The sequence below is a fragment of the Crassostrea angulata genome, chromosome 3 (genome assembly GCF_025612915.1).
Source record: "Crassostrea angulata isolate pt1a10 chromosome 3, ASM2561291v2, whole genome shotgun sequence".
Classification (NCBI taxonomy): domain Eukaryota; kingdom Metazoa; phylum Mollusca; class Bivalvia; order Ostreida; family Ostreidae; genus Magallana; species Magallana angulata.
In genome coordinates, this window is record NC_069113.1 from 18,143,518 (window position 1) to 18,155,482 (window position 11,965).

At 31.3% G+C, this 11,965-nt stretch overlaps 1 protein-coding gene across 4 annotated transcripts; it reads right to left on the reverse strand.

The window, feature by feature from the left end:
* Positions 1-714: 714 nt before the first annotated feature.
* Positions 715-9,855, reverse strand: LOC128176137 (uncharacterized). Of its 4 annotated transcripts, XM_052842219.1 has the most exons (16): positions 9,816-9,855; positions 9,507-9,585; positions 9,051-9,173; positions 8,853-8,966; positions 7,894-7,971; positions 7,225-7,346; positions 6,667-6,753; positions 6,459-6,551; positions 5,364-5,477; positions 4,937-5,144; positions 4,668-4,823; positions 3,553-3,638; positions 3,336-3,406; positions 2,902-2,999; positions 2,095-2,386; positions 715-957 (listed from the first exon to the last, which is right to left on the reverse strand). In XM_052842219.1, exons 1-16 carry the CDS (start codon positions 9,816-9,818, stop codon positions 864-866), a joined length of 1,818 nt encoding a protein of 605 aa, XP_052698179.1. In that variant the 5' UTR covers positions 9,819-9,855; the 3' UTR covers positions 715-863. The 4 variants fall into 4 exon arrangements, with proteins under 4 accessions (XP_052698179.1, XP_052698177.1, XP_052698178.1 ...); XM_052842217.1 differs by having other exon boundaries at positions 2,908-2,999; positions 9,507-9,843; XM_052842218.1 differs by having other exon boundaries at positions 715-951; positions 9,507-9,843.
* Between the last annotated feature and the right edge of the window lie 2,110 nt (positions 9,856-11,965).

Below are 11,965 nucleotides of genomic sequence, written 5' to 3' on the forward strand. Positions count from 1 at the left end.
ATAACTACATGTGATATATAAACGACCAAATCACAGTTATAGATCGAATGAAAGGAATGACCTTTATCAGTTCTATGATGAAATTTAACATAGATACTGGGTATGAACATATATAACTTTAAAAATAAAATCCTGGTTCATACATGTACTTTCATTCATTGCATTTATCTTTCACTCTAGTATACCCTTTATTTCTCGAAATTCAAGTAGAATCCCACTTTTACAAGTGGTGGCGTGTTTCATCGTCGGTAACCCAGGGTCGATCTCGCTTCTAGCTCTTACCGCTCGGTCCTCTCTTATCAGCTTATACTAGTACTATAAGAGCAGCGAGACCGACCGTGAGTTTGTTCGCTAAATGAAATGAATGTAAATCTACCCCCAACATCTTTGTACAACTTTATGTGACTGGAATTACTTGTTGCAGGCCTAATTAAGTTTGAAATTTCTTCACTTAATTACGAACTGCACGTTTATACCCAGTTTTTACTTCAAAACCGAAATTCTATTTTAAAACTGATAAATTACCTGGTGCCTTTAATTTCATCTTTGGACCAACGTTTTGCGAAAAGGGTCTGTAAAACTTAACTAGCTAACAACACCCCCCTCCCCCCCAAAAAAACCCAAAAAGCAACCAAAAAAAAAAAAAAAAAAAAAAAAAAAAAATTCCCCACCAGAAACTCCCCGACAACAACAACATTTTATTCTAATAAATGATCTCTCTTTTATTTGACAACACAACCGACCAAAGTCGACCAATGTTAGGAACACAATATAAGAACAACTGTGTAGGATTTTTGACATTAGAATAGAACAGGTTTGACGTTCATAGCACTCTTGACGGCCACTGTCACTTCTCTGACAAGTCACAGATTTGCTCCGTTTTTCACCAATTTCACCTCCGACTCTTCCTTAGTTGTCAAGTTAATATGCAAACTCTTGGACATCACAACCCTGTAACTATATAAATCATTTCGTAAAAAAACGGTCACAGAGAAGCAAACTTTAACTTTTAGAATAATTTATATTACAATAAATTTGTTATAATTTTTTTAAGAGTTCGAATTCAGTTCTGGTTATTTATAACTAGACTTTGACCCGTGCGAACACGGGTTGACATTGCATATGATATCGGACATTTACAAAACATATACATCGACACACCGTATTGACATTTATATTACTACACTCTGCTTAGTTAGAATAATCTAGCTGTGTCTCGGGACAGGCCTTTACGACAGTTAAAATGCATCCCATATACCCGTAATGTTGCAAAAAATTGCAGAATCGCTCCTACACGATTTTGGAGAAAATTAATGCAGCTGCATTGAAAATAACAGTCAAATTATTCATAACAAACCATTTTGAAGCTGTAAATACCTCTTATATCTAAAATTTAATTCATATACAACACTTTTTCATCGACGTTTTTACTCGCTTCGAATTTACACATCATGTTGATGTTCGGAACTCTCGGAAATTTTCATATTAAATATCTCCCGTATATCCTTTGATGAACAGAATATATACATGACAAATTTTCAATGAAAATATACCCGTTTTTGTAATATCGTTTCTGAGTTTATCCCTGCAAATGTGATATTGTGGAAACATAAACTAAAGGGCCTTTCGTGATCTAGCGTGAATGTAATGCGCATGCGCAAGATTGTAAAATCCTAAAAAATCCAGATGATTTCCGGATTTTTAAAAGGAATTTTCGTTGATTATTAATTAGCGAAGCTTGATTAAGAAAAAATAAAAACAAATTGGTAATCTTCAAGTACCAATGATGTTTAAAATACATAAACCAAAAGACAGTACTCTTCCGATTGCTCGATATTAAAGCCCAAAAATTCGAGTCTATTATCTTAATATAGTAGTATAGATTTTGATGAATTGTGCGATGCTTTAAATTTGCATCGTGTGATAATTGCATGTACTCATATAAATTGCAAATGTTGCTTTTTTGTATTTTTTGTAAGAGTAAATAAAAACTCAAATATCCACCAATGCATCTACTTTAAATTGACACTGAACGTTAAATGTATTCTATTTTGTATACACATGCATCAATCAGTTACATAGACGTTTACTTACGACTGATCCTGGACCGTGACAACAACAGTTGACTTTGGGTCACGTTTGTAACATTCGTTTATTCTGTCATTCATTTCTATCGAATATGGATTCCATTTCCCTTTGTCATCTTTCCAGAACCATTGATTCATTGGTCTACCTCTTCGATTTTCTGGTGTTATTTTGTCAACCCCCTCGCTATTCTTAAAGTACTTTCCTTTGACAACGTGTAATATTGGTTTAGTTAACGTATCAACACTTTGTGCCTTTTCTGATATTGCTGGTCTGTTACTAGGTAAACCCAATGCATCACCTGCATGTAACAAGGCAGATAAAAATAAACATTTGTATTATAAAAAAGCCCGTAAAATAGATTGCCCGGTGGTCAACATTACCCATCAGATCTGATTTAAAATTTAGATATGATTGTTTGGCCACGAAGAAAGCTATGTGGCCAACAAATTAACCATCAGATCACTACCTTAAATTTTTAGAAATTATTTTTGGGCTTAAAACTATTTATTAAAGAAAAAAACTATACAATTCAGTTTTACAATTTGAACGTTTTCTTATATTTTTTATACAGAACTTTTTTCTCAAGGAGATAAAAGTAGCCTAAAAATGGCATCGAGCTCTCTTAAATAACCTGGTAAAGAAAAATTCCAAAAACGCTAGCTTTAAATTTTGAATTATATCCAATATTTTATTTCAAAGCACTCATTTTAAAGGATATTACTATTATCTTTAAAATGTTCAGGGTGTCTTGAAACATGTATTGCTTTAATGGTATTTGAAAAAAGAAGTTTATCTTATTACGGAAGTTTATACCCTCACTGAAACTTTCTTGATCTCCGTTTGGGTAATTAAGGGCAGCGTTGCGTACTTGCTCTTTGAGATAATCGATGGACTCTTCTGAGAATGGATCACTGTGTAGATTTATGAACAGTTTTAGTGTAATACAAAAAATTCCCGGGATTCTGCTTGCTAATACCATACTATCTAGTTGTACACCAAGTATATTGCCAATACTAAGGACAAAGGAAAGGTAGTTGTGTATATATAAAGTGGTAAAATTTAAGTTGATGTATTATATTAATGGGTATCGTGTTAAAAAGCTCTGAAATAGTGACTTAACAAAGACAACTGCCATATTTTCTTATAATTTGTTTGTCACGATGTAATTTTGAGATGTTTAAATATATATATGTTTTTTAGACCGACTTAGTTATTAAAATAAAGAATCTAAGAAGCCAAATACAAACCAAATCGTAAGGTCAAATTTTCCATGACATCCAAATCTATATTGACTTATAAAGCCATTTCGCCAACGAACCTAAAGAAAAAAAAGAACAACCGAGTTTGAAAGACAAACGTATGATTTTGACTACATAGAGTGTATTTTCACTTTTCAACAAGTAACAAGAAAAATGGATACTGATTTCTTAATCTACACAGACATTAATTTGTCAGCAAACGTACGAAGACAATTCCGGTGCTTTGAACTGAAATCACCGATCCAATATTTCCAGCACCGCCATCTTGGTCGTCCCATTCCCAGTCTGTTCCTAAAAACATACAAATAACTTTAATATGTACGTTAGTACCCCCACTCTTATTTTGCACTGAAAATTCCCATGCTTTTCACATCACATCACAGCACATCATTTCTAGTCAATGGTATGGGTTTGTTGTTTGTTTAATAAAAATATTCTTAAAATCGTTTGTTGTTCAAAAACTAAAAAAATGTCACTGATTAAAAATGTTATGATTTCAAAATCGAGCCGATGAAAACACAACTAATTAATTTAAACCAACAAAAGATTGAGGTGATATATTACTAGTAAACCATAGCTTGCACGACGATAACTGAACAAACAGTAGCTGCATAGTTACGTAGGTAAAATGCCATCGGGTACTATTATATAGTACTGCGTGAAGCCAGTTGACATATAATACCATCATTTGGGAGTTCCTTATGGAAAAACAGGGTGTGAAACAAATCATTTATTTTTACAATATGTTAAACTGAGGCTGAAACTGCAAAACTCTCTGCAAAATATTAGAATAAGACAAGGACTTGAAATAAAAAGCGGTAACTTCCTTGATTGGAAATTCCAAACTATAAATAAGACATTCTAAAGTACCATATGTCACATACATGTGATCAGCAGCGTTTGTAGAATAAAATATTACCACGCTTAAGTGACATTCATTTTTTCTATATACTGCAACGAACACTTTGAACTAATAGGGCGACAGGAAGTAAGATTTGAAGTATCATGAGATGATGGGAGATGTCTTGGAAAATTAAACAGTGCAACGTTAAAATTAGTGGAAGTAATAAAAGGATCATTGGATATATAAATAGAGACGTTTATAACAGCAAGGGTATTGGAAAGGATTGAAGGAAAATGACAAAGAGAGAAAAGCCATGAACACCATTTGGAAAAAGAAATCAATATATAGGAAAACAATTGAAGCAGTAACGAAAAATAGAGGGAATTAGTGAAATAGTATCAATTGTATTGCTAGCAACAAAAATCAATGAAGAAACAAATTCTATTATTACTTTTCATCCACTTTTTTCTAGTTACCTCTAGTGACAAGACAGCCCGTGGCAATCATTTCGTTCTCCAAAATTCTTGGTTCATGGCACACTCTGACGTCATATTTATTCAACTCTGCACGGGAATATCCATACCTGTAACTACTGATCGCACTTGTATCCCATTCCACGTGTAACCACCCATCTGTTATTTAGATAATCATCAAATACTACTATACGTGAAAATAATGTAACCTTAACGAAGCGAAGAATAATCCAGAGTATTATTGTATTTTTATACTTATTATATTACTTGACCTTTTATATGATGCCCTATTACTGTACCAGGTCCCATATTGTCCTGATTATCCCACTTCCAGTCCCGCCCACGCCTAACCCTTGATCCTAAACAAGGCATTATAGGATTTCTTTCTATTAACAAGTCTGTTTCTTCGCCGGACTCTACTTTTTGCTCAACATATGAACAAAATAATGTCTTTCTGGTGCACATTTCAAAGATGTCTTCCTGAATGTATTGAAATAAATATTTTTTATAAAATGTTATTCGTTGCAACTTTTAAAACAATCATTGAATTACTAAAAAGGTGCGAGAGACGAAAAGGAGGACTGATAAAATATCTACAGATTTACTTGTAATGGAACAAAACAGTAGAATTACGAATCCAACGATCCTTTTGTTAACTGAATACATATTGCATGACTGTTAACTTGCATAAGATTGCACCTTGTCTTTTTCAGTGAACGCAGTGTAAGGAACATGAAGGGCAAGCGACGTTACAATACGTTCTTTGTCGTGGCAATCATTTTTCATCGTTTGCAACATCACAGAAGCAGCTCTCTGTTAAAACATAAAAGAAAAAAAGTTTTAAGCTTTTCTGATCACATTTTGTCACCTTGAAGGATGTGTGCAAAGTCTAACATACTGATAGGGAGGGAATGTTACTTTGATAAAGATCTATACCGCTACAACTTTTTGTATGGCCACGCAAGCCGTCTCATGTACATATTTAGAGTAGATTCATTCTTTTAATTTTTAAAAGGAATAACTTATTTACTGCAGTCATATAATTCGTTTGAACAATGTGGTCCTCGGGCCTCTTGTTACAGGTAGTACCGTGGTTTTAAAAAAATGTTTTTACACAGAATAATATTTCTGAACTCAGGAGCATGAAAAATATCATAAGAGTATGTGAGAAATGTATCAGCCAAAATATTTCACAGGGCAATAGTTAATTTTCTTTAACGTATACCTTTATCGATGATAATTTTCCCTTTCACAGCCAATAATTTATTACGTCACAAGGTGACGTTTCGATCATCTTGTTAAAAAGTTATTCTCGATGCCGCATAATCAAAATGTATAAACCAAATATTGGTTTATAACTTAGAAACTGAAAGGCACTATATATATATATATATATATATATATATATATATATATATATATATATATATATATATATAAATATATATATATATATATATATATATATATATATATATATATATATATATATATATATATATATATATATATATATATATATGAACTCTAAACACTTTATGCCAAAATCAGGTCTAAATTTGAAAGGTAGATCTAATTGATAATTTGAAAACCATTCAGCCTCCTTCAACAATAATTTCTTCAATAGGCTGTAATTAGGACAAACATAATTTATTTTTGGTTATCATTAAATGCAAACAACATGAGGTTGAATAATAATACTTTTTTGAATTACATGTAGATCTTTTGAAAAACAACAACGATTTTCACGTTTTTAAATATACCGGTACATTGGTGATTTTAAAATGTTATTACCAGATTATAGGAACATTTTCCCAATTGCATTGCATCATGGTAACGAATAATTTTTCCTCCTTTTGACTGCCCACTGATAAATTCCAATATTGTCTAAAAGAGAATGAAAACATAATCTATAATTATATTTAAAAATTCAAGAATAACAAACAAGCAATTATATAACAATAACTGAAGAAATTTTAAACAAGCATAAAAAGATAAGTACCAAATTAGGATTGCTTCCAATCGGAATACAGAATATTGGATGAACTCTACCTATTTTTTCCGTAATTTGTAGCAAATGACCTTTAGCCTGCCAAAAATTTATATCATGATTAAAAAGCTATTAAACAGTATATCGTATCACGCAACCATTCAGATAAAAAAGTTCTGAAGAAGAAGTCGAAAATGTGATAAAGTTACAGGTTAGCTAAAACGAATGGGGGCCAATAATGAACTTACTCGTTCATAAAATATTTGTGCTGAACATTTAGTAAGATTTAGCCAGTGCTTATCACAGCACTTATCTATTACCCATACTATTACTATAGCCCATAGATTTATTAACATTCGAATGATACACTAAATAATCTGTTTTTTGGCAAAAGAGAATCACACGTAAGTTATTTAACTCAATAAATGTTCAATTAATTAACATTTTATTTATTATTTATTTATTATAACAATGACGTAGTATTCTCTATAGATTTAACCTGATCTACAAATACTGAATATCAAAGAAACTATGGACGTAAAGGCTAGAAATAAAAACTCAAATCGAAACCTCATCCGTTTCCATTACAGGAGTGTCATCAGCAGAAATAATGGTAAAATCTGTTGGTCTTCCATCAGAAATAAGAATTAATCTTTGGTGAAAGTGAAAGTTTGCCATCCAGCAAATGTTACCTGAATAAAGTTCAAAGAAGATTCAAGTTTGGATTTTAAACAATAAGCTGAAAAAATATATTTCAATAATCAGGAATACCTTTCGCCGAAATGTAAAAATTCAACAGAATAGAACAGAATTTTGCAGCGAATATTGTCGAACTATTTTGTTACATTTAAGATTTCCTACAAATAAAAGGATGGAACAGGTCAAAGAAGAGCTCTTTGTATCTTTATAAATCGCTTTTGATTGCACTGTAAGAAAGGATAAAACAGTGATAAAAAGTATATGGTCTTCACTAATTTTCAGTCTTAAGTTAAAAATTGTGGCATGATAAATTATTCCTCAGGCAATAATCGTTAACTTTAGATTAAAAACTAGTAAAGGACATATATATTATTCTAATTGCACGTAAAAATGAAGAAAATTATAATTCTCTAATACGGAGATAATTTTTGATTAAAGATAGATCTTTAACTTTACTTTGAATTTTGTTTGATTTGTATGTAATGATCACGAGAAAATTTTTTTATCTTAAAAGACATTTGGATATTGAAATTCACTTACTAGCATCATTACGCAGACCTCCAAGAGATAACAGGAATGCTGCAGTAAGAGGTGACGGTCCTCCAAACTCAATATCATCTACAAAGTAAGGTTTGAATTGAGATGTTTACTAGCCAAGGTATTGTAGGATTTTAAAACAAAGTCTCGTTTTTAAGGTGAATTTTATGGTTGTTGTTATTTTTAGATTATATAAATATTTTTAAGATAGAAGGATCTGAAAGAAGATGTAAAAAATCATTTTGAAAAATCTAAGGTAAATCTGATGAACATCTAAGGTAAATCTGATGATCATCTAATGTAAATCTGATGAACATCTAAGGTAAATCTGATGAGCAGTTTGTTGACAAACCAGCTTCCTTAACACAGATGAACTGTAGTATTCAAAGCCAACCATAAACAGCATATCTAAAGGGGCATGGTCACGATTTTTATCACAAATTATTTTTCTTATTTTAATGTTTACAATGCTTCAGTAAGGCTTGTTTAATAAGCAACTAAAATTTGAGTGTCATTTGTTCAGCTATAAGCGAGTTACAGAGCTTACAATTCTTTGCTACGTAAACAAAGCTTTTGTTTACATTTTTAATGTTACATTAAAAAGTCCAGTTTTAGACCTAAAATGAATGTTTTAAACTGTTTATTTATGCTCAAAATGAATAAGAAGATAGACAAATCAGCATGATAAAGACGTTTTACTGGTATATTAAACCTATGTAAACAAAAACAGGGCACAAGTCTTGTTTACATGACAGAGAATTGTGAGCCCTGTATTTTGCTTATAACTCTTATAACTCTACGACTGAATCTCAAATTGCATTTAGAAATGCATTCCTAAAGCATTGTAAATAATAAAGACAGAAAATTGCATTTGAATAAAATCGTGACCATGCCCCTTAAAGTTCCAATTTTGTGTTTTCTTTACGTAAATAAAAATAAGCTAACTGAGGAGGAACACCTACCTAGGCAACTTTTGATATCTTCATATTGGTTAGAAAAGTAACGTAGAAACTTGGTTTCTCGTCCACAAATTATGACTGCTACGTTCTCGTCAATGTCTGGATGTTTTGAATACTCTGAATGTGAAGAAAAAAAGAGGAAATTACACATCTGGTATTTGTTTCATTTGAATTAGTTTAAAATTGAAACTTAATATCCACCATCAATGATAGTAGTAAAGGCCTCCTTCATTTGCCGAACACCTTCATCCCCAATACTTGAAGATATATCCAAAATGAAGATATTAGATGGACCACTGCCATGTTGACAACGCAAATCGCGATCTGAAAAGTGAACATTGTTTAAAGATTCTGTTTAAAAAGATCATAATAGTTGTAAAAAACATTCAGAACTTATCTGTGTGTGTGTGTGTGTGTGTGTGAGAGAGAGAGAGAGAGAGAGAGAGAGAGAGAGAGAGAGATTCAAAGATAACTTATCTTAAAAATGAGATGGGCAATAAAATGTTGAAAAAAATATGTTAATACATTAATTTGTGCACAAGGAATGAATGGATAAAAAAAAACCCCAATAATTTTTTAACTTCTGTCTTTATATAAATCACAGGTTAAAAGATGTATAAAACACATGAATATCTATAATAATGTACACTAACTCACTTTTTCGGGCTTCAACTTCTGCCTGTTCCTGCCAGAGAATGTTGGACGTTTCTATTCGCTCTGCCATAGTAATTGGAACCTGAAAGAATGACATAATGTTGCCTCTATTTTACGGAATCTATCATTTTTTTTTAAAATCTACGACTTACTTTTAAGTCTAAATGACTTTATATCAAAAATAACGAGATTGGTCTCGGCTTTTAAAATTTAACAAGCAACAGAGTTACTTGTACGATTTACTAGGAAATAATTTTAAACGTTTATAAATCCATTTTTGAGAGCTATTTTAGAATCAAAAATTTTTAAAACCATCGTCTTCCTTGTCTATGCGATGATTTACGTAGTTATGAACAAAGTCTGACAAAAATATTCTGTATTGACCATTATATCTCCCATACTCTAATAGAAATGAGGAAAGATAAGCATTAAATAACTTCCCTATTTTTTTAACGTTTCCTATTACGGTTATTTAGTGTAGGAGTATAAATGGGGGGAGTCGGCGCCTGTAATGAGCAGAGTCTGGGGACGCATTGAAGCCATTATATAATAATTTTGTTCACTTACTTGTGCTGGTCAATTTTACTTTTACTTTTTACTTTTACTATGAAAACTTCTATATTTTCATTCATAAATACGCAGTCAATACAGGATGATGAATTTACAGTCTTCAAAACATGCAAAGGTTACATGTAACAATATTTAACATATTCTTTACGACAGTTATATTTTTTAGAAAAAATACACACAGCTATAAGAACTGTTCCTTTTTACCACTTTGTTTGATATGACGCTTGGAACTCTCGATCAGATTCGTGAAGAAACGGTAGGATAATAGCTAAAAACAAAATATTTTCATCCACCAAGTACTAGTATGATTTCCCATGTATCTTACTGGCAGGACTGAAATTTACACGCCCCGTACATAGATTGGTCGAAACTTTTAAGTGACCTAAGAAAAGTCACGGACTACACGAAATAATCATGGTGATGTCAGACTTAAATTCCCAAAGAAGATGATTTAATTGGCTGTTTCATTTATCTAACGTACTGATGTACATTGACAATAATTAAGTAACCTTTCTTACTTTTTAACAACCCGTTTATCATATGTTAGAAAAAAGATGAAAATACACCTCCGATTATATATTTGTTAAAAGAAATAAATAATAAACGCGGGTTATTTTTTTTTCTGCAATGTCGCCACCTTCATATCCCACATGAATCACCATAGAAAGCGTTTTATTGTTTAAATAAGACCACTTAATTGCAACAGAGTGTACTTAAAATGTTTAGGAAGTGGGTTAAATATAACGAAATGTGTACAAAAGTGGCCAGATATACTTTACCTTCTTATATTTGGTATACATGTACATGTATATGGTATACATTTACTATTGTTGACAACGAACGATGCGAGCATCGAATAGTAAAACCTGTATTCGGTTTGTCGGATAAAAATACATTTTTTACATATTAAATATGTAGAAAATATTTACAAAGACAATATGCAGGCTCCAGAAAATATTTTTACAAAGTTCAATACCTTAGGTCAAAAGCTGTTTCAAAAACATAAAATAACAATAATATTGTCAAACAATCGAAATTGATATCCATGTTTGGTTTATTTGAAGATGAAATGCCACGACAAAGGTAGATTAAAATTGAAACAGAGGAAATTCAGACTAATTTTTTAATTTTTTTTCTCTTAAAAACTTTCTGTAGCCATGTACATGTATTTGCAAAAGTTACATGTAAGTTTGTACGTGTTTTTCATATCATTTTACATATTTTATGATTGTATCCCGTGTATGATTTTATATAACTGGCTTGGCACGCAAGGGGAAAAATCTTTAAAATTCAAAAAAATAATTCAAGACGGATAATCTCGAAAATTTGATCTTATATAACGTTAATGTCAACAAAATACAGTCAATAAAATATGTTTTAGGCAATCAATGGTTTGGAAATCCTATTAGTCAGTTTTTTGGTAAAACTTGATCAAAAATGGGTAAAAATGCATACAGGAAATTTGAACTAGATTAATTTTAAATATGAGCTTAAAACGATTCATTGAAATATGAATTTAGTAAAGCCATTCATTATTTATCATTTCCAACCAACAAATTGTTTTATTATTTCTAATAATTGCAAAATGATGAAAACCTTGAAAAGGATGGACCGTTTTGACAATTTTTTTCAATAAAAATTCAGAGATCACTAGCATAAAAAGAAGGTCATTTACCTAGTTATTTGAAAATGAAAAATAGCACCAAAATAGTAAGGCTATAATGTATAATAAGTAGTTTTTCGTGCCTATTAGTGAATTTTTTTCGTTCCTGAGTACACGTAATCCTGAAGTCCATGCTTCCGATTTCTTTAAATTTAATAACATCCATATACATAACATGCAGCAGCTACCTATAGAAACATAGAGAATACGTAAAGAAACCAGCAACAGA

What these genes read in the sequence shown, in the direction of transcription:
- LOC128176137 (XM_052842216.1), bottom strand. Translation starts at nt 9,600, where the DNA reads ATGTCATTCTTTCAGGTTCCAATTACTATGGCAGAGCGAATAGAAACG. An exon ending in AGATATCAAAAGTTGCCTAG is followed by an intron (nt 7,972 to 8,852) that starts GTAGGTGTTCCT and finishes CTTACTTTGTAG; the next exon opens with ATGATATTGAGTTTGGAGGA. An exon ending in CGTTCACTGAAAAAGACAAG is followed by an intron (nt 5,145 to 5,363) that starts GTGCAATCTTAT and finishes CAATACATTCAG; the next exon opens with GAAGACATCTTTGAAATGTG.